The sequence below is a fragment of the Lepisosteus platostomus genome, chromosome 7 (genome assembly GCF_059453375.1).
Source record: "Lepisosteus platostomus isolate fLepPlt1 chromosome 7, fLepPlt1.hap1, whole genome shotgun sequence".
Lineage (NCBI taxonomy): Eukaryota > Metazoa > Chordata > Actinopteri > Semionotiformes > Lepisosteidae > Lepisosteus > Lepisosteus platostomus.
In genome coordinates, this window is record NC_142617.1 from 10,582,570 (window position 1) to 10,608,616 (window position 26,047).

The window sequence follows — 26,047 nt, forward strand, 5'->3', positions numbered from 1 at the left end:
CAAGATGCTGACTTCTCAAACCAGATTCTGGTTTCTAGTTACATATACTGTATAAACACAGTATATCAACAGCAGTAGGGTCTGGCAGTTCATACTGAGTGTGACAGAAATAATGCCAATCTGAATATTTGGGGACACAATTAATGGACCCTCCTTTGGAGATTTCTGGATCCATTACATGACCAAGGATGATTAATTGTTACAGAGCATTCATGATATTTTGCTGTCCAGAGCTAATAACATTAAGAGCAGCAGAGCCGGGTTTCCAGAATTCCACAATTGTACCACGACCCCATTATTTACACTGTGCCACAGTATCATGGAATGTCGTATTGCCATTATGGAACTGTTGGCCTATTACTCTCACAGAGGTAGCATTTCATTGCCTGGGCTGCCTGCTGACTGACCAGATTGAATGCACCGTGAGAAAAGAATTACATTAAAGCAGACTACTTCATCTTCTTGACTTCTTTTTTTAATATTAGGAAACAGATCACTGACTAAAATTTTAGAATGAGAAAGGAATAAAAAGCAGGTCAGGCGTAGATGCTGTATGTACTGTGAATGATTTCACATTTCATTTTTTTAAGAGGAGCATTTTTTCTAACCTAACAAAACCTAAGAATATCAAATGGAAGATTATCACCAGAAAATTCGGGGCACATTAAAAATAAGTGATTTTTTCTTAAGCATTCAAAATTTAGCTAGCTAAACTGCTAGTCAAAATACATGGTGAAAAGGAGATAATCAAGAGAATGACTGCCTAGACTGTAATACTTTAAACACAGGGTGCACTGTGAGATATAAAATGTTTTTAATCAACTAAACAATAACAGCTTAAATCTAGAACCCCAAAGAAGTAAATGGTTAAAAAACATACAGATGCAGAAGTAGCATTAGAATTTAGTAAAGCCTAAGACCGTGAAATCTGTGGGTCAGTATGACTAACTGACTATGTTTTTAACTTTTCAATAAGACTGCGTACTATAGCTCATGAATACTAGCCCTCATGAATACAGGCCACTGGCTTAATGCACTCCCACACTTTCCTCTCTGTGGGGACAAGGTTACCTCTAAGTTGACCTACTGCTACACCACTGGGACTATATTATTAATCCATTTACAGTCTAGTGTAATTGACTCCAATTAGTTACAATGCTAAAGGCCATTACTGCAAGAGGTTGTATGGTGTTTGAATAGCACATAATGTCATGGACTTACTTGCCATGCATAACTTAATTGATTAATTCATTACAATGGACAAAAAAAGTTTCTCATTACACCAGTTGTTTCTGTGTAATTCTGAATTACTGTACACTATACTTTACATTTGCAAAAAAACTCTTTATTTCAGAAGCTTAATTTGTTTTCCTGATGGCTTTTAAAATTCTTTTTCACCCTACTGTAATGTGAGCTGTTCATTTTATATGTAATCCCGTTGGACTGTGTTTTTATGCAGGAAGGGTCAGATGTTGTCTCTGGGCAAAGTGCTTTCTGTTTTTGTACTTCTCTGCATCTCTGTATATTTGGTGCCTGATCTTGATTCTATCATACGGGTCTGTTAGTTATGACAAGTGAAGATAAATTATGATTCTGCTCTTCTATAAATAATCTTCATCAATATTCTTATGATATTATACAGATCATACATGGGGATATAGTAATCCTACACCTTATACTTGGAAATGCCAAGTGTTAAATTATGGCATATAGACAGACCTTAATGAATGAACTACAGTACAAATAGTCTCAGAATTGGTAAAGTTTTATTTGTGTACTTTGATGTAATTTACAGTGGAGAAAGGTGAAGAATTTGAAATGGCATTTTACCAAAGCTGGATTTGAAACTCAGTAATGTCAGAGGAGTAAACATGAGTTAGATTTGTCAAATTTACAACAATTGTTTTAATTCAAAATCTGGCAACACTGGAATTAGTTCTCAGTTTTTGATGGTCCAGGTAACCATCTCACTTGAGGCACAGTCTTATGTAAATAGTTAATCCTTTGGCTCACAGTCAGTGAAACAAGAAAATGTGCGCTGTACAGCAGTATTTCTCAACCTGTTTTGTGCTACAGCCAGCTCCCTAAGGTCCTCCTTCTTTGATGTCCTAAAAAGTACAAAAATACAATTTATATCAGAAATTGTACTTCAGGTTACAAAAGGGATACATCAGCACTGCTCTAGGGACCAATGACGGACTGCGTACCAGGGGTTCAAAAATCTGACTATGGCGGCTGTCTAGGAATAGTAGGAGATTAAATCTTTTGATGATTTCATTTTTGCAAAATAAGGGCGGACAAGCAGTTTTTTTACAGAACTGTCTAATGTTAAATTTTCAATGTGAGAGTTTGAAAGCTTCTGTTCATCGCACACCACTTGAGAGATTGGCAGTGTTTAGTTTTTAAATATAGTTCCAAAGCTGTATACATATTTTAACTGGGTTTAAAGACTGATATTAAAGCAAACAGTACATACAGTATCAGCTCCCGAATATAGTGTGGTGCCATGTTTCTCGAATCCAGTCTTCGTTTCCCACTGAGATATTGCCATTGATGCTCAGACAACTCAAAATAGGAGCCTATTGATGCCTTTGGCAGAGGGAGTTTTAATGACCTGCATACTTAAACCACAGAAAGCATCTAAAAAAAAATGCAAAGATGGATTTGTGTTTTATTTTTAATCACACATCTTCCCAAACCCCCTTGGGAATGACAGCAAGACCATAAGACACCATTACCACAGCACTTTGGATTAGAGGCGATCCTTTGGAAGGTTGTGTAAAGAGGCTGATTTCACAGGAATTATTTCTGTATCCCCAAACACAGATTTACTTCAAATGCCATTTTAGAATTTTTCAAGGGCGACTAGAAGAGCTGTCCACATAAAGTACATGGGTCGCATTCCTTTGCCGATATTCAGGACAACTCCTCCTCAACTCAATCACCTGCTTCCCTTCAGTTATCCTTTTTGTAGTTCACTGTGGCTCTAATAAGTATTTTATATTGTAAAATTAGTGTAATTCTAGAATAATTGTATTATTATTGTAAAATATAATTAAACTCCAAACACATAATACAAAAAAAGATGATTAATGAATACTTGCCAAATTCCAAGTTGCTTGCAGGCTACTATTTTGTTAATTTACTAATTTGGTCAATTTATATACTGTTAATAAATTCGAAACTGTTTACGCCATCGTTACACTTTGATTCTAGTCTGGTTCAGCTCTAATAAACAGCAGAGAAGATAGAAATGCTGTGTATGAATTTACTGCTTCATTTGTCCATCTGTTCATTCATTAAGTCATTCACTAATCTTGATTTGTGTGAAATGATGTTCTCCCTTTGTCAGGAGTGATTTATTTGCAAGTTGTGTATTGCCCAGGGGTTCATTTACACTGGGCAAGTGTCATGAAGAACATAAAAGGCTTCATAAATTTTTGCAATCCAGTTTCCAAACTTCAGTGTGCGTGTTGCTTGAAAGGCTGTGCTGGTTGTTTCAAATCTCCTGCATATTTCGTTTATAGAATTCAATTATAGATTACGACTGGATTTTAAATCATAGGTGTTCACTTCATATCCAGAGTTAGTAATGCTGGGAAACAATGGTAAGCGATAAAAGCTTTTGGCTAACTCTGTTTTAAAGAGTACAGGGAAATATTGTAAGAAACGTGCTTCTTTTGATGGAAAATTTAAAATATTTCTTGAAAATACCTCTGTAAATATTCACCTTTCCTCTAAGAAAGAAATATGTGGGGTACCTCTTATAATTATTTTGACATACATTAATCTTATATTCAATAGGATGAACTCACCAAATTATCCGCATACACTGTTATTGCATGTACCGTGACCTGGCATTCAAAACTGGTTTTCTTTGGGTGTTCTATTTTGTATGCAACTTGTCCCCATTTATTATTTTATATGATCAGACTTAGGCAATATTTTCTTAAACGTTTGAATAACAATTTATTGCATGACCACTGGGCAGTAAGCTGGCGCAGTGGTCAGCATTGCTGTCTCGCAGCACTGAGGCCCTGGGTTAATTTCCTGGGGTGCTATCTGCTTGGAGTTTGTACTACTGTATATGTTCTCCCCGTGTTTGCGTGGGTTTCCTCCCACAGTCCAAAGATATTCTGGGAGGTTTTACATCTGTACAGGTGCTGTGTGTTCCCTGCAGTGGACTGGCGTCCCACTCAGGGTGTATCTTGACTTGCACCGATTGTTTGCCGGGATAGGCTCCGGCTCCCCATAACCCTGTATTAGATAAAGTGGTTATAGGTGCGTGACGGCTAAAGAACGTTTTAGGTTCTATTCTGTTTTAGTGATTTCGTTTTCGGACACATTTTGGATTATATTATGTATTGAAATATGAATAATTACGTTGTTTTTCTGTGCTTTAGACTGACTATCCTTATTGTTTGAATGTACAGTTTCTTCATCTATTCTTCTGTTTTGTTCCAACGATTAAACATACTAACTTATACAAGTTGTGACCACTAACAGACAGCAATCACCTCACAGACTTGTACCGGAAAGAAGAAACCATCGTGGTGTCCGAGAATGGCCACATTCAGAGTCCGCGCTACCCTAACAGCTATCCAAGAAACCTTCTGTTGACCTGGAAAATCCTTTCTCCGGAAAACACTCGGATACTACTAGACTTTGACAGACATTTTGGCCTGGAAGAACCAGAAAATGACATCTGTAGGTAAGTGATGCTGGTTCTAAATACATTTTGAGTACGTTGATAGAAAACTTTTGTTTCCTAATAATTCTTGGCTATATCCTGGTGCATTATGATGTACTGAATTGTACCCAGAATGCATAGTTTTCTTTCAGTTAATATCGTTTAAAAAATATGTACAGTAACTATAAAGGGCACATAAGTGCCACAGTCACTACAGGCACTTTTTGTAACACATCAGCTGAATGGAATTGCTCAAGCAATGGTACAAAATCGGTCAGGGGCCACCAGGTTGAGAGGGTTTAGGTTATACAGTCATATGTTGGCTGCACAACTGTGAACTATGTGGTTTTTTGGTGCGTTTCATCTTTGAAAATGTCACTGATGGTCTTCAATGTTAAGGAGAGAGAATAGCTCTGCTTTTGTTTGTGTGTGTCATTTGATGAACGGGAAATAAGCTGAGTGATTTCACAATTCACATTTTGGAGGAAGGTGCACTGTCTTTATTCCTCTTCTTCCGGTAGAAGGATTATTGTTGCAAGGAGTGTTGATTGACATACTGTATGCAGTTTGCGAATTAGGGAAGGAATGTAGACAGAATTAACAGGGAAATCATTTTTTTTTAGAAAAACACTGAAATGTATTCTCTCCAGCTAATAACTATGGATCTTAAACCATTTATATTAAATAGAGAGGAAAAAAGTCTATATCCTTAAAATGCACTTTGTAACTATTTGTTCCAATTAAGAAAAACTGTAAAAATGGTGTCTCTATAGAACCAGTTAAAGTGGAGATCCTTTGGTTGACTGTAATTTTTTATCTGTTCCTCTCAGTAAAGAAAGGTGCTGTACGCAATGAAGAATCTGTCAAATGTGAGGTTAGATGTTCACAGGATTTGAATCTGTTTATTTGGCTCATAACATACTGAGTTTGTTCTGTGTACTCAACAGTTTTGAACTTCTGTAACAGTATCAATTTAACAACCCAATATCATGACTTGATACAACTAGGATATGATGTAGAGGGTGTGACTGCATTTTGGAATTATCTAGAGTGATGTCTTTGGTAATATCAATCTCAGCTTTTTATCTTGTATACAAAGTATTTGCCTGTTCTGGGAAATGGCTGATATAGAGGCAAAACAATAAGTTAGCCATTGCCACAGCCCCTTATTCAAGCACTTCCTTTTTACATTCTGTACTAAAGCCTTGTGAGACCTCTACTGTGTCCATGGGAACCAGTTTAAGAAGCAGAAAAGAAAGGAACTAAGCTGATAAACATTTTAGTCAGATATCTTCCCATTAAGGAAACACCAACTTGATTATTTACTGCAGTTAGGGTAGTAGTAAAAAAAAAAAGCTTTTGTCTTTCATGGAATTCCTTGCTGCTGTTTCTGGGTTTTGACACTCGGGGACTTCATTTTTCTGAGTTGTTAAAAATAAATGCTTCCTTATTTAGAGGAATTCGTTGAAAAAACTCTTTATTATTAAAATGTTTTTGTTTCTGCCCAATGTCTTGCAGATATGATTTTGTGGAAATTGAGGATTTATCAGAGACCAGCACAATTATACGGGGAAGATGGTGTGGACATAAGGAAACCCCTCCAAGGATAACGTCAAAAACAAATACAATTAAAATCACCTTTAAATCTGATGATTATTTTGTGGCCAAACCAGGATTCAAACTGTATTACTCTCTCATGGTAAGTGACAGCAATTGTGAATCCTTTTTCAGGTCTTTGAATTCAGTATAATAATTCAAAACATCTGAGCACAACAGGATTACTCTTGGATTCCCACCAGAAGTAGATACAGTAATTACTAATGGCTGATTATTCTCATGGCAGCTGGGTTAACCCTGCATTATTATTGCTCCCTTGAGGCCTGTGGTTATTTTAAAATATAAAGAAATCACTTTGGAAATACTGTACAATATTTAAATGCTTCAGCAGGATGTGCCAATCATTTGTCCAGGTAATGTTGTTTAATAAATCGCAGATAAAATAATGAGCACAGACTGAGCAAGTTCTGAAAAGGTGCAAAAACAAGATTATACCATATGTTAAGCAGAGAAAAGGTGTCCCAGAGAGCATTTGACAAATCACAAACATATTGTAGATTTGTTAAAACACCATTTTTAACACCAAGAAAACCAAAATGTCAGTTTTAGCATGGAGAGACATTTCACACAAAAGCGAAAACGCCAGTGTTGAGAAATCACAGCCTGTCAGAACTCAATTAGAGGATCAGAATTAGAAGACACTAAAGTCTATTGCCACTGCTTCTGTCAGGTTGCAATGACCTGAGGTAACTGCTCTGAATATATTCAGGTAGTTTTGTCTTTTGTTTGTGAGCGTCTGCAAGCTCACTAAATAATGATGCACCTTAAATATAGAATGATGATGTCATCAAGATCAAACTGACACACAGCAAACAGGACTTTTATGTTTATATTGAATATCTTTAAAAAGATAAGATATTTCTAAGATAAACCACAGTATGTGAGAGACATTCTGCGGTTCATTTACCCATTTTTTTCTCCGGAAACCACAGAACCTTATGAAACTGCATTTTTTGAGAATGTAATTTATTCCACAAAACCTTTAGGTGTAACATGTAGAGATAGCAATGTAGCATGAATCATGCCAAATAATAGGGGCCTCAGGTCTTATCTGCTTGACAGTTGTTTAACTCCTCCAAAGCAACTGTTCAAAAGATAACAGCCCTGGAAAAATAACACATTTTTTATTGATGTTTTATTTGTACTTATCCAGTTGTCACATGAATTCTTCTGCTTTTCAATTTTTAGACATTGTGTAAAATACCATGTGATAGACTGTTGCCTTACTAATTTTTATATATTTTTAGCAGATTACATTTTGTACCGTGTTTGCTTCAGACAAATGGAAAAATAGCCATGCCATGTTTTCTCGTGTTCTGTATAATACACTGAACAAATAACACCTGTTTTTATAGAACAGTGTTTACCAATTGAAAAGTTTCTAGGGAAGAGCTCAGAAAACTGTGATTTTTTAACATTTCAGTCTCTGACAGTATCTGCTGACTTGGTTAGAAAAAAAGTTAGTTATACAGTACTTTTTTCCAGGTTCTTCATAGTCAATCTCTTTGGTTCTTAACTGAAATGTGGAACTGTATCATATAGAACTATATTGTAATAGCTATTTTATATGTATTACTTAACATACGCTTCAAAATCTTGAAGTCATGGATACTAATTTCAGACCGGAGCCATGAATAGACAAAATGGTATCCGGTACCTTTTCATGGTAGGCTGTTGATTATGTTAAGTAGAATACTTTAAAATAAATGTGTGTAATGCAATGTGCCCTTTTGCTGTAAGTTCAAATCAAGATACAGTATATAAAATGCAGCAAAAAAGTGTGTAGGGTATGCCACAAGTACTATTTTGTAGTCTACAGTATGTTACTTTTCTACAAAGGGGAATTCTGGAATAGAATAGGAATAGAACAAATTTTACAGATTTTCAGAAATTTTAAAAGAGATATAGGTAGATCTTCATCTTACCATAGCAGAAGTTTCACTGAATATTTGTAACCATGATGTACCTCTATGTGGACTCTATTGATGTGTGCATTTAACCTTTTTCAATTGAATTTGTGATTCAGGTTTATCAGCTCTCAGAAATTGAATTCCTCTATTATGTGTAATTGTGTTTTACAGGCAACCTCTTTTCCTGGGCTTTGTGATTTAGAGATATGGATCAGAGGTTTCCTTTAGGCGTTGCTTAGTTGGTGCAGGGACTTTCCAAAACAATTGACTGAACAGTGTTCATCCCTCTAAATTAATTTACAAGAAAATTACTCAACAGTGTGCTCATAACGTAAGAAGAAGGCGCCTACTAAAATATTTTATTCTAGAAACCCCAGATGTCATGTTTCCAATTCAGGGCTGTAAATCATAATTTCAATTACTGTATTGCTGTCTTTGAAACACATACAGTATATTTACATTGTGATTGATTGATTGTACTTAATGTGCAAACATTTACCTACAGTATGTTCCAACAAAACTGCAATGTGCAAACTATGGCACTTTGGCTAAGGATCTGTGCCTGTGGCCGGAAGGTCACCGGTTCAAATCCCGCAGCCAGGAGTGGAATCCTACTCCATTGGGCCCCTGAGCAAGGCCCTTAACCCCAACTGCTCCAGGGGCGCTGTACAATGGCTGACCCTGTGCTCTGACCCCAAGCTTCTCTCCTTGTCTGTGTCTCATGGAGAGCAAGCTGGGGTATGCAAAAAGACGAATTCCTAGCTGCGTCAGCATGCGTAGGCTGCAAGTGGAACAAGTAATGGGTTTATTTTATGCTGAAAAGAGAAGAAAGAAAACACAATATACACTGAAGAAGGCTCCACGGCCGAAACGTTGTATTTTCTTTCTTCTCTTTTCAGCATGGAATAAACCTATTACTTGTTCCATTGTACTTAATGTTGCTTGCTTTATTGCTTTTAAAACACAAAGAGTGATTTTGAGAGCCGTAGATCACAACCTTCTGAACACTGTAGTTTCTGACTGATTCTAAAATAAATTCTTCTGGTTTGTGTTAAGGATCAGTTTTGAGTGCCTCATATTAACGTAAAAGGAATCCAAGGTTTTGGTTTACTTTATCTTTTGAAGAGCAAACTTTCATGAAAACTGTGTTGTCCAGTTTAAAAACTGAAGGACGCAATTTTTGTGGGGGTAAAATAATATGCTATACACAAATGATCAAGATATCAGTGTAATTACAGTTGACTATAAATAATGTCTGAGTCTTGGCAGAGAAACTTATGTTGATTCCAATTTTGATTGAACTAGATAATGTTATACAGTAGGTGTGCCCAGGAATTTGAAACACTCGTTTCTTCTAAACTGTGCTTACTTTTTTCCCCAAAACTTTGAACTGGTATACAATTAATCTTGGATAAGTATATTGATTTTAAAACATAATAGAATCTGCTTTCATTTTTCTTATACTGATAAAACATTTTATTAGAAATTGACCATCTGAAATCCTCTAAAAATTGGAAAATGAAAAAAAAGACAGTTTGCAACTGCATAAGTTATTTATTCTTATAACATGATTTTATATCCTTATGACCTCTAGCTGTGACGCAGAAGAATTGCCTTGTGAAGGTTTTTCAGACCAAATGCACTGATGATGATATAGTTTACAGATAGTACTAAAGTAATGCATACTGTAGGTCAGGACATGTAGGATAGTAGGGACAGTTTTTAACTGGGTATTGAAACAATGTGTAGTTATGGTCCTTTCTGTTCTTTCTGTCCTACGAAATTTTACACAAACTTTCTGTGGCACAAAATTCCTGTGTAATATTTAAAAAAATAGTTGGCTAAACATGAAATATATTACTTATGCAAAGCATGAAAAGACACATTAAAAAGCTATATACTATACAAGTACACACTGACATTCCAAACTTTGAAAATTAGTAGAAAAACAAATCAAATTGATTTGTTGGTGTAATGGTATCTCAGAATTTATTTCTCCAGTAATGGAATGGAAAGGGTTTTTAATTTGTTTCATATAATGAATATTTTCTTAAATATTGGACATACAAGAAGGAATGGGCCTACAGTACATGGCTATAAGCAATACCAGTTTGTATTCAGATCGTGAGATTGCCTAGTTGTTCTGTATGCAGTAAGTCCCCTGTTCAAACGAGTGGCATACTGTATGGATTTCTCCTTTTTCAATTAACAAGCAGAGCTGAATCTTTCAGTTGAAAACTTGATATTGTCTTCAATAAACACAATCATTAGTGCCGTATCATTTCCTGTTATGAAGATTATTTAGTTGAATTTCATGAATTATATAAAAATTCATTACTGCAAGTTGTTTTTAAAGGCGACAGAGAAAGTGCATTCAAACTGATCTACCAGTTGTTCAATGTGGATTATGATCTCTTTCTTAGGATGATGTCCAACCTGCAGCATCCGAAACAAATTGGGAAGCAGTCACCAACTCTGTCCCAGTAAGTATTTTGCTACATCAATGACAAATTAAATGACTGATATCAAGGTAAATGCACAATATGTAATATGCTCAAGTAGGTAGCTGTGTCAGCATGCATAGGCTGCAAAGGAACGGGTAAAGATTTATTTCACGCTAGAAAGAAAAGAGACACAACTTTTTGGCTCCACAGCCGAAATGTTGTCTCCTTTCTTTTCAGCATGGAATAAACCTTTAAGGTACATGTTCCGTGATGTTGTAATATATACAGAATGTTCACGTATTGCCCTTTTAAGAAGCATCATGTGTGTGCACCATTCTGTAGAAGTTGCTGGATTCACTAGTCACTCAGCTCCTCAGATTCCTTTTTTTCAGTTCTTAAAAGCTGTAAAAAGTACGAATATAAAATTGAACAAGATACACAGTAATGCATAAAGTAAATATAAAAGAGAAACCATTCAAAAAAGACAGAAAAAAGCCATTTGTGAAAATACAAATGACAAAAAACCAGTGAGGCTGACATGCTAGGAGTACCACACTTGTGCAGAGCTGAGTTGAAAATATCTATCAAGTGGCAAACACGTAGGTAGGAGTCTTGATTGCAGTGTAGAAGGTATTGACTTTCAGTAGAGTGCTCAATTGATGGTGAAAGTTAACAAGATCACAGGTGCTGTCTAAACAGATAAGTCCCGAGGAGATGTCAGAAGGTGGTCAGGCACTGAGCAGTTCTGATTTCAGTGGGTAGTTAATCTCAACACTGTGAAGCCGGGAGACGGGGGAGTAGAGAATAGGGGAGAAGCAAATTTAGCAAAGGAGCTGAAGCATAGAGATGAGGTAGGGATATCACATTACATGAAGACCTCTCAGAGCACTAAACAGTGACAGCTTTTCGTCTACTTATTGAACATAACCATACTTCACGGTATCCTCAAGACTGAAGGAGGATTAACACGCAGATCTGAATCTTGGCTTTCCAGGGACCATCTGTGTTTTCCTCATCAGTGACCGATTCCCCATTGTCGGCTGCAGCTTTGGACCGGACCATCGCTGCGTTTGACACAGTGGAGGAGCTGCTGAAGCACCTCAATCCCGACACGTGGCAGGAGGACCTGGAGAACCTTTACACCGACACTGGTCATTACCGAGCCCGGACCTTTCACCACGAGCGCAGGCACAAGAGTAAGAGATTACTTTATTACCCCAATACAATTTCTTGCATTAGGAATTTGCCTTTTCGCATACCCCAGCCTGCTCTCCACAAGCTGAGACACAGACACATGGATAGAGAGAGAAGCTTGGGGTCAGAGCCTAGGGTCTGCCATTGTACAGCGCCCCTGGAGCAGTTGGGGTTAAGGGCCTTGCTCAGGGGCCCAACAGAGTAGGATTCCTATGCTGGCCGCAGAATACGAACTGGCAACCTTCCAGCCACAGGCACAGATCCTTAGCCACAAAGCCACTGCCCCAATCGACAGTCGCGCCGGAGGAGGGGGGCCCCGACCAACCCCGCAAGCGCAGGTGCCGGAGCGACAGGCCACCTTTCCCCCAGGCCCTTCCAAACTGACCTGGAGCCGGTCGTAGCGCACCACCGCGGAGGAAATGTGCCCTCTTGAACTCTCTAAACTTTCTTAGGGCTCGAAGAGCCCTTTAATAATAATAATAATAATTGCTTACACTTATATAGCGCTTTTTCTGGACACTCCACTCAAAGCGCTTTACAGGTAATGGGGACTCCCCTCCACCATCACCAATGTGCAGCATCCACCTGGATGATGCGACGGCAGCCATAGTGCGCCAGAACGCTCACCACACATCAGCTATCAGTGGGGAGGAGAGCAGAGTAATGAAGCCAATTCACAGAGGGGGATTGTTAGGAGGCCATGATTGATAACAGCCGATGGGGAAATTTTGGCCAGGATGCCGGGGTTACACCCCTACTCTTTTCGAGAAACACCCTGGGATTTTTAATGACCACAGAGAGTCAGGACCTCGGTTTTACGTCTCATCCGAAGGACGGCGCCTGTTTACAGTATAGTGTCCCCGTCACTACACTGGGGCATTAGGACCCACATGAGCCGCAGGGTGAGCGCCCCCTGCTGGCCCCCACTAACGCCTCTTCCAGCAGCAACCTTAGTTTTTCCCAGGAGGTCTCCCATCCAGGTACTGACCAGGCTCACACCTGCTTAGCTTCAGTGGGTTGCCAGTTGTGAGTTGCAGGGCATGTCAAAACCTCAGTCTTGCCTGCTAATTCAAAACCGTAATGGCAGCTTTCCATGTGGTAGGTGCAGGAACCGTTTGGCAAACAGAAAGCTGTCATCAGGTTACATATTTGGATTCGGCAAATAACAGACAGGATGAAGCTGCAATTTAATCCTGGCTTTAGCATAATCATACCTTAAGTGCTGCTCTCCCACATTACGTTAGCAGTGCATAGAAAACTCGTGTCTTGCACTTACGCATGCATTATGAAACAGAATATGGTGTGCCTTTTCAAGAAGATGACTCAGTGGTATTCAGATCACTAATATGGTTTCTACAAATGAAATGTGTTGTCCTTGCATAAAACACTTGAGAAAGAAAAGCAGAATTTGCCATGACAGTAGCAATTCAGAAGAGTTGTCTGCTGGAGAAGGGAATTCCATTTCCATCACAGGTCAGTGCCAACTTATCTCAGGATGGTGAGACTCCAAGTTCTTCAAATTTAGAAGAAACTGGAAAGTAAAGCTATAATCTAAAAAAGTATATATTTAAGTTTGATTTTTGAGTCACTGATGTTTTGAGTAATCATGTGTAAGGTACAATACTTGCAGCTAATTGTACCAGCCTCCTCTTTCTTAAGAAAGTACATTCAACGTCATGGCCTTGCAGTCTTCTTCCAGTATTTGAATTTCGCAAATAAACAATTAAAAAGGCTTTACAAAGTCCCCAGAACTGGTATGATGGAGTAGCTACCATGTTTCTTAATGCAGAATGTACTGTACTCTGGACTCTTAATTGGAAATTCAACCTGACCAGCCAGGCAGAAATGTTACTGTAGTCAGCATTTACTTTTATATTCATTAAAGAAAAAAAAATCAATGTTAAGCAAGATAAATTAATATGCCTGCTCTTCAGTACTTTGGAATTTGGAGGATGTGAATGACACAGACATAAAAAACAGTAGCTGTAGTGATCGCAATGCTATGCATAATCTAGATAGGAAGGGATTAAGAAATGCATTGATGTTTTTAATAGGTTTTGAACTTCCACGATGATTGGAAAAAATAATTTCAAATAAACAGTTAAAACTCTTTATTTAGTGGTTAATAGCAACCACTTTAAATATAAATGTTTACGGAAGCATTCTCTATCTGTAACTGATTTTAAAAAAAGTGCTTTTTGGCAAGCTTCTCAAGCAGAGACAATTTGCAATGTGGCATACTTGACATTTCATGCCCCAGCATAGAGTAGCCATGACCTCTCACTTGTCCGTATCAATTGTAGTCGGCCTCACTTAGCAGGAAATGAGCTCTACCTTTTGTATGTTTTCCCTCCCGTTCTGTGCCCACCCCTCCTGTTAGACTTTCCTCCAGGAACGGATGACATTCGTACTCCAGAGAGGTATGATCATTCTTTGAGGAGGAGGAGGGGGGGGGGATGGGGGGCCCTATGTACTTTAACATGACTGAGAAGCACACACAGACAGCTGTAACCTTCAGAATTTACCACGATTAACCCAGACCTGGTTGTTCAACTTCCATTTTTTTTTTTGTCAGGACATGTAGGAGGCCACCACTAAATAAAACCATACTTTAGAGGTGGCACAACAAACTAGTCTCCTTTTTTTTCTTTCAGCATTATAAAACAGCACTTAATTATATCCATTGTAAGATACAACTGAAAGATACAGTCCAGAATTTGGAAATTAATTATTAGTAGAAGAATCGCGGTTAGTTTTTGAACTTTCTGGAAGGATCTAACCCCTGTGCATTGCACTTGATTTTTGTCATTTTTATTTGGGGACTTTCTTCTTTTCCAGTTGACCTGGACAGGCTGAATGAGGATGTAAAACGATACAGCTGCACACCTAGGAACTATTCGGTCAATCTGAGGGAAGAGCTGAAGGCAACCAATGCGGTTTTCTTTCCCCGGTGTCTCCTCGTTCAGCGGTGTGGGGGAAACTGTGCCTGTGGTACGGAAAACTGGCGTTCCTGCACCTGCTCACCTGGCAAAACTAGTGAGAAGCTTTATGAGGTACTGTGATATTGAGTAACTTTCACAGCTTAACACAGGGGTTACGTGATAGAGTTCTGGGGTGGATCATGTCAATAAATTGTTTGAATAATGGCAAAAAGGCTGGGATCAGAGCTGTCTTTCCAAATCAAGCATCATAGAAGCAGATGCCAAACTGGATCCACCCTGTTAATGAAAAGCATGTCACAATAGTTCAGGCAAACTGTTTTACAGCCTGTTCAGCCCTCCTTATTCAATGTCGTGCTACACTGAAGAATAAACGAAAAGAAGCATTATTCTGGTCTTACTCTACATTCAGCCTCATTTGAGGTCTGTTGCTTATCAGTCACTGCACTCGCAGTGTGCTGCTTTCTCATCATTTTGCGCTCTTCGGTTTATTTTTCCAAGTATCTGCATGATCATAATCCTTAACTAAGACGATAAAAAAGAGTTGCTGCATCCAAAGTTAATGTGAAGCTGAAAGCAATTATTTGTTTTACATTTTCTGACTTTAAAAAATGACACATCGCCATTGCACTGAACAAACCAGACAAACCCTTTGAAGATTAGAGTCACGAGTCAGTGAGAAAAAGCAGTCCAATTTCCATTTTGTTCAAACATTGCTTCCTGTCTTGTCTGGGAATGTGTCTGCCAATTCATTTTCCTTCTCTTATCAGTATTGCACATATAGCTTGTTCATGTTTCTTATTATAAAACACAGGGAAAATCCCCTAGCTGTCCTGCAGTTTAACTATAATATTATCTCAGAATTCCTAAACTACTATACGCCACATTAAAATCAGGCTCCGCTACCTAGTTTTTCTCTAATATTTTTGGCCTGAAAATAAGCTAGTTTTTTTATCATGCTAGCGAGCATTTAGATTCCATTTCTGAAATAATCACTCGGTGGTTTTAAAGTATCTCCAAACAGCAACTGAATTTGCTGTTCAACAGCATTCTGCAACCTGACCTTATGCTGCAGCCAAGAAATTATCCTACAGGCGTTAATCGCAAAATAGAAAACAATAAATGATGAAATGCTGCATATCTGTACCTGCCACTATGCTTACATGAACCTGAACTCAGCGGAATGACGTACTGCATCTACAATTTCTCAGCAAAAGTTTCTGCAAATTAAACTTGCATCACAGTAGTTTAATAATAATAATAATAATAAAATCACTAAGTAATTCTTAAAATGAAAATTCCAATTAAAAACACCAATTCAAGTTAATGTCAAAGTAGTCTAGACACATTTTGTTCTTGTTGGTCTTTCCTTTCAAACACCTACAGTACCTGAGTTTATTGTTCTTCTCTTGAAAAAATCAGTTTTTGTATGACAGATACTGTATACAGTGATTTAGGAAGAGACACAAGACATAAGCACTTAAATTCTACACTTAAAGAACTACAGTTTATTCACATGAATACGTCTATAAACTGACAATGTAAGCTTGTTAATGATAAAGTAATACATCGGCTGCATCAGTATTAAACATTTAACTCCAAGTAAATAGCTCCATTTAGAGTGTTTCTTCAGGTGCCAAAGTCAGTTTATTCAGCCAACATGTCTATTAGTATTGAGCAGATCTGCTAGAAAACAAAGGAATAATAACTTGCTGACATCCAAGCTACTCTGATAGTAGCTTCTTAGTTCTGAAGTATATGCTTCAGTTGGCAGCAGTGTCTGCTCAATAGATCCAGCAATTGAGCCTACAGAAACATGTGCCAGAAAATATTCTTTAATTTTCTGATACGTGTCAATCAACATCCGATTTTGCCTTACGGTAATCACAAATGTCAATATAAAAAGTCAAATCCTAACTACAGATGTTACAATTAACATGATAGTGTACTAAAGGAAGTTGAATTGGTTTGAATTTAGAAATAACTAAATGTTTATGGACACCATATATTAGACATAATTTCTGCATGAAATAACTCTATTGTGTGTGTCTGTACAGTATATGCACTCCATAAGAAGAGTTATTGTATTTCACGTCACGAATCAAGTAAAGTTTAATGATGTAGGCATCAGTCTAGTGCCTTCTTATTTTCTTACAGTATTACATCCTTATAAATTAACGTGAAAAAATAATTTAATGTTCCCTTCCTGTATCGTTGCAATTGCAGCAACTTCAGATGGTATAATGCATGAAGCTGTGAAGAAAATTTAATTAAGAAACAAATAAAAACAAAACCCTCAGATCATTAGTGTTTGATTTTGCTAATCCTGGGAACTGAAAAGAACACTGAAGCTTGAACGGCAATTAATTGAGTCAACTAGCATGTTGCTTTTCATCCCATTTGCTAAATAAAATCTGAATGTGGGGAGGGTGATACCTGATAATAAAAAGACCTCAAATTATTTGCTTTTCACTCTTAGTGACTAATATAGTGTAGTTTAAGATAGTTAAATATGTTTTTTTTTAATTACTACTTTGCTCCTTGTGTAACTATTCTTTTCCCTTGTAGCCTTTGCTGTATAATGTAACAGACCTACTAATAACTTCAATAGAAAATGTAGTTATTTCATCTTTAAATACATGTGCATAATATAGTAAAATGCAAAATACAAAAATCTAAATTTACTAGAAAGTAATGAGGTTTTATTTCCATGAGTGAGGTTGCTGGATATGTGATTGAAAACAAAATGCTGTAACACAGGACTAAAACATCAGCAATAGAATAAATCAAAGATGATTCTGGACAATGGCTACATTGGGTCATAATCTAGCAACGGATAATGCATAATCTTGTGGAACGGTTTACTTAAGGAATAGTAAAAGCCATTTCACACATTTTGTCTAACATTGGTATATTACCAATTATTTGGCAGTGACTGCTTCTGAAACTCTGTACTCTTGCTGCCCAGTATATTTTGAAACATGTCACAAAGAAACAGCATTAACATTAAGCAATGAACAATGTTCTTGATCCACAAAAAGTATTACAGTTAATGGCATAGTTGAATCACAACTTCAGAAGTTTTATTTATTTTCTATCTTTTTCTTTGTTAGTGTGTTTTACAACTGAACAGGGGTTTAGGTTTCTTTTCAAAATGGTCTGTAAAAATATTTCACAACAGTTCACTCAAATGATGCTGTGATGGATAGATGAAAGGCTGTTGCAAATTGTGCATCCAGGAGGTCAAATAAAAACAAAAATTGAGATTTTAACACTGCTTTTTCTAGGTGCTGAAATTCAGTCCTGAACCTGGATTCTTCAGAAGGAAAAGTCGAGGAAGGGGTATGGGCCTCGCGGAAATCTACCTGGAGCACCATGAGCGTTGTGACTGTGTTTGCCACTCACGGCCACCACGATGAAGACCAATGTCAAAGAGACATGAGTATGGGACTTTTAATATACAGTAGTTTGGATCACCATCTCCCACCCCCACCCCCTGCCCCAGTGCAACTGTACTCCATCGCAAATGAATAAGCAGATAGCTGTGTCTGGGTTAAACCTCTTGTTAATCTTGTGTCATCTGTCATCTCCACTAAATGTTATTTTGTCATATAAATATATTTTAAGCACCCTGGAAGTGCAGGCTAAAAAAAGTCTTCCAAAACGTAATCCAAGGTCTGCAGACCTTAATGAAAGAAACAGTATTATTGACTTTATTTGCTTTTACTTTCAGTGTGAAAAGAATAAAAGTATGTTTTTTTTAAGGATGTGTCAGAAGTTTATGATCTAGGGAGGACGGTGGTGAAACAGTTTTCCACAGGCATCCACAGGTACAGTATGTCTGCATCACCATGCTTTACTGATAGTCCAAATGTAACGGTGTTTCAGAGGTGATTGGCCTGTTTTGCAAAGGAAGAATCCTTCATTTACAGTATAACCTCAGAGTGCCACTGTGGTGATGAAATTGTTTCCGTATTCAAGAATAGCCGCAGACTGTCCTGTGCTCATCTTATTTCAGATGGGGTTGTGCAAACAATGAAAATCAAAACTTTGCTAAATATAGCTCAATTAGTGTGATACCCATGTTTAATTATTTTTGATCAGTCTGATCAGTTCACTTTTTTTGTGAACGAAGATTATGAAGTGGAATTATTTACTCAATTGGAATTTATTTCACTAAAGAGAACTCCAGACTGCAAAGAGACTATCATTAAGTTCTCCTACATTCTGACATTTAAGACATGATTATGTGACAATGTATTGTAATATCTACCCTTTCAGTGCCTTTTTTACAGTTAACATGAGCCACAATTTTCTGCTACATTCTGCTGAAAAAGTATGAATAAATGCCCATTGGTACTGTATATGTACAGTCATATGGCTTGAATTAATAAACTAGAACCAGGTCAATTTGTATTGCTTAATAAAAACTCCAGCAACAAAAGAATTTACAGGTAATTAATCAATGTTCCCCTATGAAAAAGCAGTGATATGCACTTTGACTCAATATTGGGTAATTAGTATTTAATTCATTCATATTGAGAGACCTGGGGACATACTTACCAAACCTTCTGCACTTACTGTAATTGTAAATCTTTAGAATGCTTTGATTAAAGGTTTATAATATGCAAAAGTAAACGCATGATTTTCATTTTTTGAAAAATGCCTTTATAAAACTGCCCATATGTGTATACCTTCTCGGAGAAAGAGAAATTGCAATTGATTCTCAGTCAAATCTAGTTGCTGTGCAGGCATTGTATTGGTTATGAAGATTTTAAGTAAAAGAAATTGCCAATATCTAACTGTCAGTCATACTTTCTGCTTAATATTGTATATCTTAACATTTAAGAGACCTGAAAAAAGTTAGTAAGTACAATTGTGTGCTTTTTCAGAAATCTGACTGTTGAGAGACAAATTTACAAAAATAATTTTGTGGCTAAAATATTTTCTGTATTTAATTTTGTTCATTACTGAAATGCAAGACATGTTCCAAATCCTACCCTGAACAAGGTAATAAGAAGAGGCTGTTGACTTTGGCTAACCAAAGTGTCAATTTTTATAATTTTGTAGACACATCATACCAGCTTCTGCTAGGACTGATGTTATACAGAGCATGATAAACATGCATTTTATACAGTTCCACAATCAATATGAAAGAAATGAAAATCCGTCAGTCTGGGTGGGTTGCGATATCAGTACAAACATAGTAAAGCAACAGAAATTGAACAGTGAATAGAGCAATTTTCAGTCCTTTAAAAACCACAGAAAAACCCTCTAGTGTTCTTTCAACCACTTCAGAAGAAGAGAACTGACAATTGCTGCCTTTTTAAACTTGCAGCATCAACATACCATCTAAAATAGATGAGCCTGTGAATGGACAAAGTGGTGCTTTAGTGAACAAATCCCTATTGTCACCATGCACTTCACATACCGGATGTCCTTAACTGTCTGTAGTTCTGACCTTTCAAAAAGAAGGCACAGAAAGAGAAGCCTGTGAAATAGTGACACATCTGTAGTATCTTGAGAAGGGGGCAGTCTTTCAGAACCTTCAGAAAAGCCTCAAGTCTTTGCTTTAGAGAACTTACTTTAGAGAAGCTAAAGTACAGTACTCAGTTTGTGATTTGAAACACAGCTGAAGAAGTGAAAAAATACTTGAAAGAAAAGTATGTATTGTTATTCAACATACATTATGACATTTTCTTTCCATATTAGAAAAGCAATAAGCCTATCAATGCAAATGTGTATATATGTATATAGAGTTTCTTCCAGCTTTATGCTCTTCAGTTGCCTCAGATTCACTTAATCTTTCAAAGTGCCAGAATTATACCATCGTTTGTGTTTTCCTCACCCAAAACTGAAATTTGTGCCATAGGACTGGTTTTTGTCAGTTAACAATTCCTATAGCAGTAATTAACAGTTGTTTTTTATTACAAAGATAACTTTTTCAGTTTATTTTTGTCAACAGCTTTGTATATTAAACATTGCTATGTAAATATTTTATTACAAAACTATATATAATGACTCTTCAATATTATAGCAACAAAAACAAAATGCAACTGGTCATCATTATTTCTTGTCACTATGGAAATAGTAAATAGAAAGTGAAGGCTATCATGTTGCTTTTGTAACTGTACTCAGACAGCTTTTAAAATTCTCCCATCTGTATATGTGGAGTGACCTTAATTTCTTTCTTATGATGTAAATGATTACACAAAATGTCAAAGAAAATGGATTGTCTTTTGAGAGTTATAATAATCATTTTATTTTCCTTGCTACAAGATCCTTGCTCTTTCCCATACAGCAGAAAGCAGAAATGATACGTGATTTTCCTTTAATCAAGATGAGACTACTGTCATGCCTTATTTACTGGGGTATCTTCTAAGGTACTAAATAACGTTTCATTTCCAGAAAGTGTTGGCTTACAGTATGTGTTTACTTAAACACATGTAAACTGTGCATTGTCACAAAGTAAAATGTATAGTCATCCTGCGTGCAGTACATATAAGGCACTTGTGTAGCTTCAGGTTACTGTGGACTAGCTGCATGAGTATAGTCCAGTGCTTCATTTGAGATCTGCTGATCTTGCACAATGAACAATACAGCCTTCTCTTTGTACTGTAACTCCAAGATTTTGGAACACAGTGCCCAGACCCATTAGATACTGTATACTATGGCTGTGGACATGTTTAAAACTACTTTAAGAGCATTTACTGTACCCTATAGATTTCAATGTCTGATTTTGTTTTACTTTTGGCGCTATCTGATCTATAAACTGTGTGACTTGTGTTACTTCGATTTTTTATGCCTGTACTATTGTATAGTGCTCTGAATTCTTTGAAAAGCACTTATAAATAAAACCGATTATAAATAAAATTATTATACAGTATGATGCAAAGAATTGCATTCCAAGGCCCACACAATTAATACACAGCTGCTTTAGATATCTAGTAATTTAATATTTCAAATCACAGCTTCCATGTGCATTTCAATTAAAGGACCACATTCTTCTGTGGCATATGTCATGCTTGGAATGGACATTGTGAGCTGGATCTCAGTACCCTTGGTGACAAACTCCTCCAAGAACAACACATTTGTTGTAGATTTCATTTCAATTTCTGCCTTGAGAAAACAGTGCCTGATGATCACGATGCAGGATCCCAGAATGCAGCAAATAATTTAGTTAAGTCATACTACATTCATCTAATGGAAGAGAAATAAAGTATAATAGCTTTGAAAGCTATTTGTAGCATATCAGCAGTACGTTTTTAATACATTGTGGTAAAACATCGAAGCATGATAAGGGCAACTGGAAATTAAATGTTTAAGAAACAAGTGCTGCCTTTTCCTCACACCCATCCCAAAGGAATCTCCCACCCATTCAGCAGAAAACAATTCTGTACAATTTGATAATGAAATATTGTTTTTTGACTGGCTTTATTCATGTCATCTTTTATACTTTAAAAAAGCGTAAGTTTGTTGTCGAGGAATCGGTAGAGGATAATTCCAGTCTGAAAAGTAAAACAAAGTCATTATGGCCAAGAAGCCTTGTTAAGGTGTGTTGAACAAGGATCTAAATTCCTCCACTTCAAAAATGGTTTTCTTCTTTCACTTAGTTTTCAACATGGAAGTAAATTTTACTTGTACCTTTATAAATTACAGTACATGGGGATGCAGCTGTTTTCTATAAAAAGTCTGTGTTTTTACTTTGCAATAAGCAGTAAGGTTTCTACACATCTCACACTTTCTCTTCTGTTTAAGTACACTTTTCAGTTAGAAAAGCTGAAACTCCACACAGGAAGACACAACTTTTACATCTAAGGCCAATAATGGTTCTAAACTCTTAATCAAGTCACTATGATGCTTCACCTACCTAATTCAAATGTGTTCCGGAAACCAAAATGCGTCAATAAATAATTTATTTTGAACCTCATGTTTTATTAAACCTATCAGCTGTTTGTTCATGAATAAAATATTATGCATGCTTATATATTAAAACATAGGAGGTTTAATTGTAAAATATAGACATTACATGATGGACTTCTTTGACATTTCATATATACAGTATACTGTCATGCAGCTTCAAAATGTGTAGACTTATTTGTAATTCGAATCCTTTGTTGTGACAGAATGTAAAGATTGCTTTTGAAAGGGAATAAGAAATATTTTGTTACAAAAATTCAATAAAAGTAGTATATCTTGTATATCTCTGGATTGTAGATTTTTTGTATCAATTTTGTGTACTGACTGTTTTCCCTTGTTTTAGCAAAAAAAAGTGATAAAACTGTAGGAAATGACAACTAGAGCCCATTGATGTCTTTTCATATACTGTACATACATACAGTACACATACTATTTCCCACTAACTTGTACAAAAGTGTTTTCTTTTATCACAGAATAACCAACTGGTGTGATAATTATAGAAGATTATGGTGAAATAACACTGCAGATGTTTGCCAGTCAAGTTGTGGGAAAATGTTTAGATTTCAGATTTTCACTGTTGAGAAGCAGATGTTGAGGTCTCCCGTAAACATTGAACTGCCAGCATGCGAAGACAACTGTATTTTGGTTGTGGTATTGCCCTTTGGGTTCTTTTATAACTAAGACCGCAAAATTTACTCTTTCCAATACACATTGATGCATACTGCAAATGGTAAATGTTATAAGCAATGTGTTTATTTACTGAACCATTTCATACTGTACATCGAATTTTCCATTTTTTATTGGGTTTCTTCCATTAATTCAAGATCAATGAATAATGCTCATTCAATTGCTTTTAGTAAGATTATGCAGTGTGGAATGAAAATGTTTTCAGTTTGCATTCTGATTTCTTTGCCCGTACTAAATCTTTGACAACTACAGTTTTTGTATTAAATGAGTCTGTTTTGGAAAAGAGGAGCTGTACAGTATAGGCAAAGAAAGAGAGGAAAAAGCAAACAATGGATGATGTGAGACTGGAAGAAAAGTTTACTTTCTTTAATCAGTTTGCATTCTGATTTCTTTGCCCGTCCTAAATCTTTGACAACTACAGTTTTTGTATTAAATGAGTCTGTTTTGGAAAAGAGGAGTTGTACAGTATAGGCAAAGAAAGAGAGGAAAAAGCAAACAATGGATGATGTGAGACTGGAAGAAAAGTTTACTTCCTTTAATGTCATACCCAATATTGAGCTTTCCCAAATATGGTATGCTTATTCTGAATAAGACATTGCTTTCTTTTTCTCGTACAATGAAATGAAATGGAACCACAAATGGAAAAAGGATTTTACGTGGCGGATAGCTGAATTCTCTACCACTCACCAAAACTAGTTCTTCCCCAAATTGTACTGAAAGCAAGTCTTGAAGTATGGAAAGCCAAAAGCCTTCAAAACCACTCAGACAAGACTGAATATAAAATGCAGTATTTGTAATTCAGCCTCCATTTCTTATGCTTTTGCATTATTCTATTTTAAGTAAATTCAGATGCATTAAAACCCATTGTCTGCCAGTGCACTTCCATGTAAAAAATATCCACAGCACTTCAGATTTACTTCAACTAGGTCAAGTTATTCAATGACCAGATGTGATTTTGCTAACCTTTACTATTCGGTGCTTTCAGTGTATTGTAAGTGTTAGATGAGAAACTGCTGGGAAATGATAAGCATGGTTGACTTTAATGGGGTGAATCAAATTGATTTTCTAAGCCATGTTTTGCTTAGATTACATAGTGAGGACACAATTTCATGTAGGTCATTGGAAGGAGGGATTTTGCTTTAGTAGCAGAAGAAGCGTGAGCTAAGTAAAAGGATTTCATGTTTATTTGAATCTATAGAAATGTAAAACACCAAGTGCAAAATGCTCATTTTTCATTTAAATTTCCAAATACCCTATAACTCATGTATACAGACTCATACTGAAATCTGCAGAATTGTCTTTGCATAACCTTGTTTGTGTCTGGTTTTGGTTTATTTAAAAATAACTTTGCTTTCATATTATCCTTAAGAAAATTCTATCCATCACTATAGCAATTCTTAACCTAAAAGCTTTAATATTTATATGTGAAAGCCAAGAAACAATCTTGTTGGGGAGGTGGAAATTGCTGAGCTTATGTAATAAGCACTTGATTCAAATTTAAAATGATTTCACTGTGTCATTTAGTGGTTGGATTCTATTTTAAAAATAAAACAAACATCTCCCAGTGCAGCCACAGGAATTTATGTCGGTGTACCAAGCATTCTGAAAACATGCATTTTTCCTAGTATATTGGTATGAAGAAGTTCTCCCAGTTCTTCCCTATTGGAATCCATATTGGTGTCCTGCTGACATATTCTGTACACTCCAGTATTGACGCACTTGATTTAAAACAAGCAGTAGCTTTTCTGTGTGGAATCCCTTGTTTGCTTCTTTGTGTTTGGACCCATACTTGTCCTTCAATTAATCCCCCAGGATCCCCTCTTATCCCCATCTATCTTTCTTGTGTCTACTCGTCTTTGACTTGGTTTGCTACTTCAGCTTTGACTACTGGAATTCTAGCTCCACTGCTCTCAGCTTTATGACTGCTTGCCCTCTGCAGGTCAGTGTTTAGCTTTGCAAACATGTACTGAAGGACTACTGAAACCGCGACATCAAGGATGGTGATTAAAGTCAATTTTAAGTTTAAGTCAAATTCCTAAAGTTTATAAACACGTGTATTTTTAGTGCAAAAAATGTAATGCTCTAGTGAGTAATTTCCTGATGATATGGATTTACGTACAGTAAACACAGCCCAGCAAGTGAATACAGAACCCAGGGTCTTCAGGACCAGACAACAGCACATTAATGTTAAACCAAATGCCGTTACAAAGAACACCCATCACGTAGAGTCTGAGAAGAAGCAGGGAGCAATTGGAAAGAATTTCTGAACTAAATAAAGTTAGGAGAGACAAAGCTATGTAATGGGTAAGTTTAGCCAAATGGAAAACCCTCTTAAGATTGCATAAAAACGTACACAACAGATGTGCAGGAAGGGAGTAGACTGTAATCTTATGCCCACATGTAACAACACTTGTCTGTTATTGCCACCATAAATACATCTATTAACTTTGAGCACACCACCAGAAAACACATCTTATCTTTGTCCTAAAGTTCATTCCAGCTTTACAAATTTGTGTTTCCATCCAGTTGTACTTATTTCCTGTTATTAACAACAGTATCAGAGGTTTAACTAATGGTGCTTAATAAAACTCAAATAGGCATTCAACATTTAGCTTAAAAAAAACATAGTCCTGTGTGTTTCTTATA

The 26,047-nt window shown here is 36.6% G+C and overlaps 1 protein-coding gene across 2 annotated transcripts in view; it reads left to right on the plus strand.

The window, feature by feature from the left end:
• pdgfd (platelet derived growth factor d) overlaps nucleotides 1-22,997 on the plus strand; it is a 50,440-nt gene extending 27,443 nt beyond the window's left edge. The window contains exons 2-7 of one of the 2 annotated variants that reach the window (XM_088639207.1): nucleotides 4,507-4,711; nucleotides 6,209-6,389; nucleotides 10,641-10,700; nucleotides 11,656-11,857; nucleotides 14,694-14,908; nucleotides 18,082-22,997. In XM_088639207.1, the coding sequence (XP_088495333.1) occupies nucleotides 4,507-4,711; nucleotides 6,209-6,389; nucleotides 10,641-10,700; nucleotides 11,656-11,857; nucleotides 14,694-14,908; nucleotides 18,082-18,213 (995 nt within the window). In that variant the 3' untranslated portion in view covers nucleotides 18,214-22,997. The remainder of the gene's footprint in view (nucleotides 1-4,506; nucleotides 4,712-6,208; nucleotides 6,390-10,640; nucleotides 10,701-11,655; nucleotides 11,858-14,693; nucleotides 14,909-18,081) is intronic. The other variant, XM_088639208.1, reaches the window with a different exon arrangement.
• Nucleotides 22,998-26,047: the final 3,050 nt, after the last annotated feature.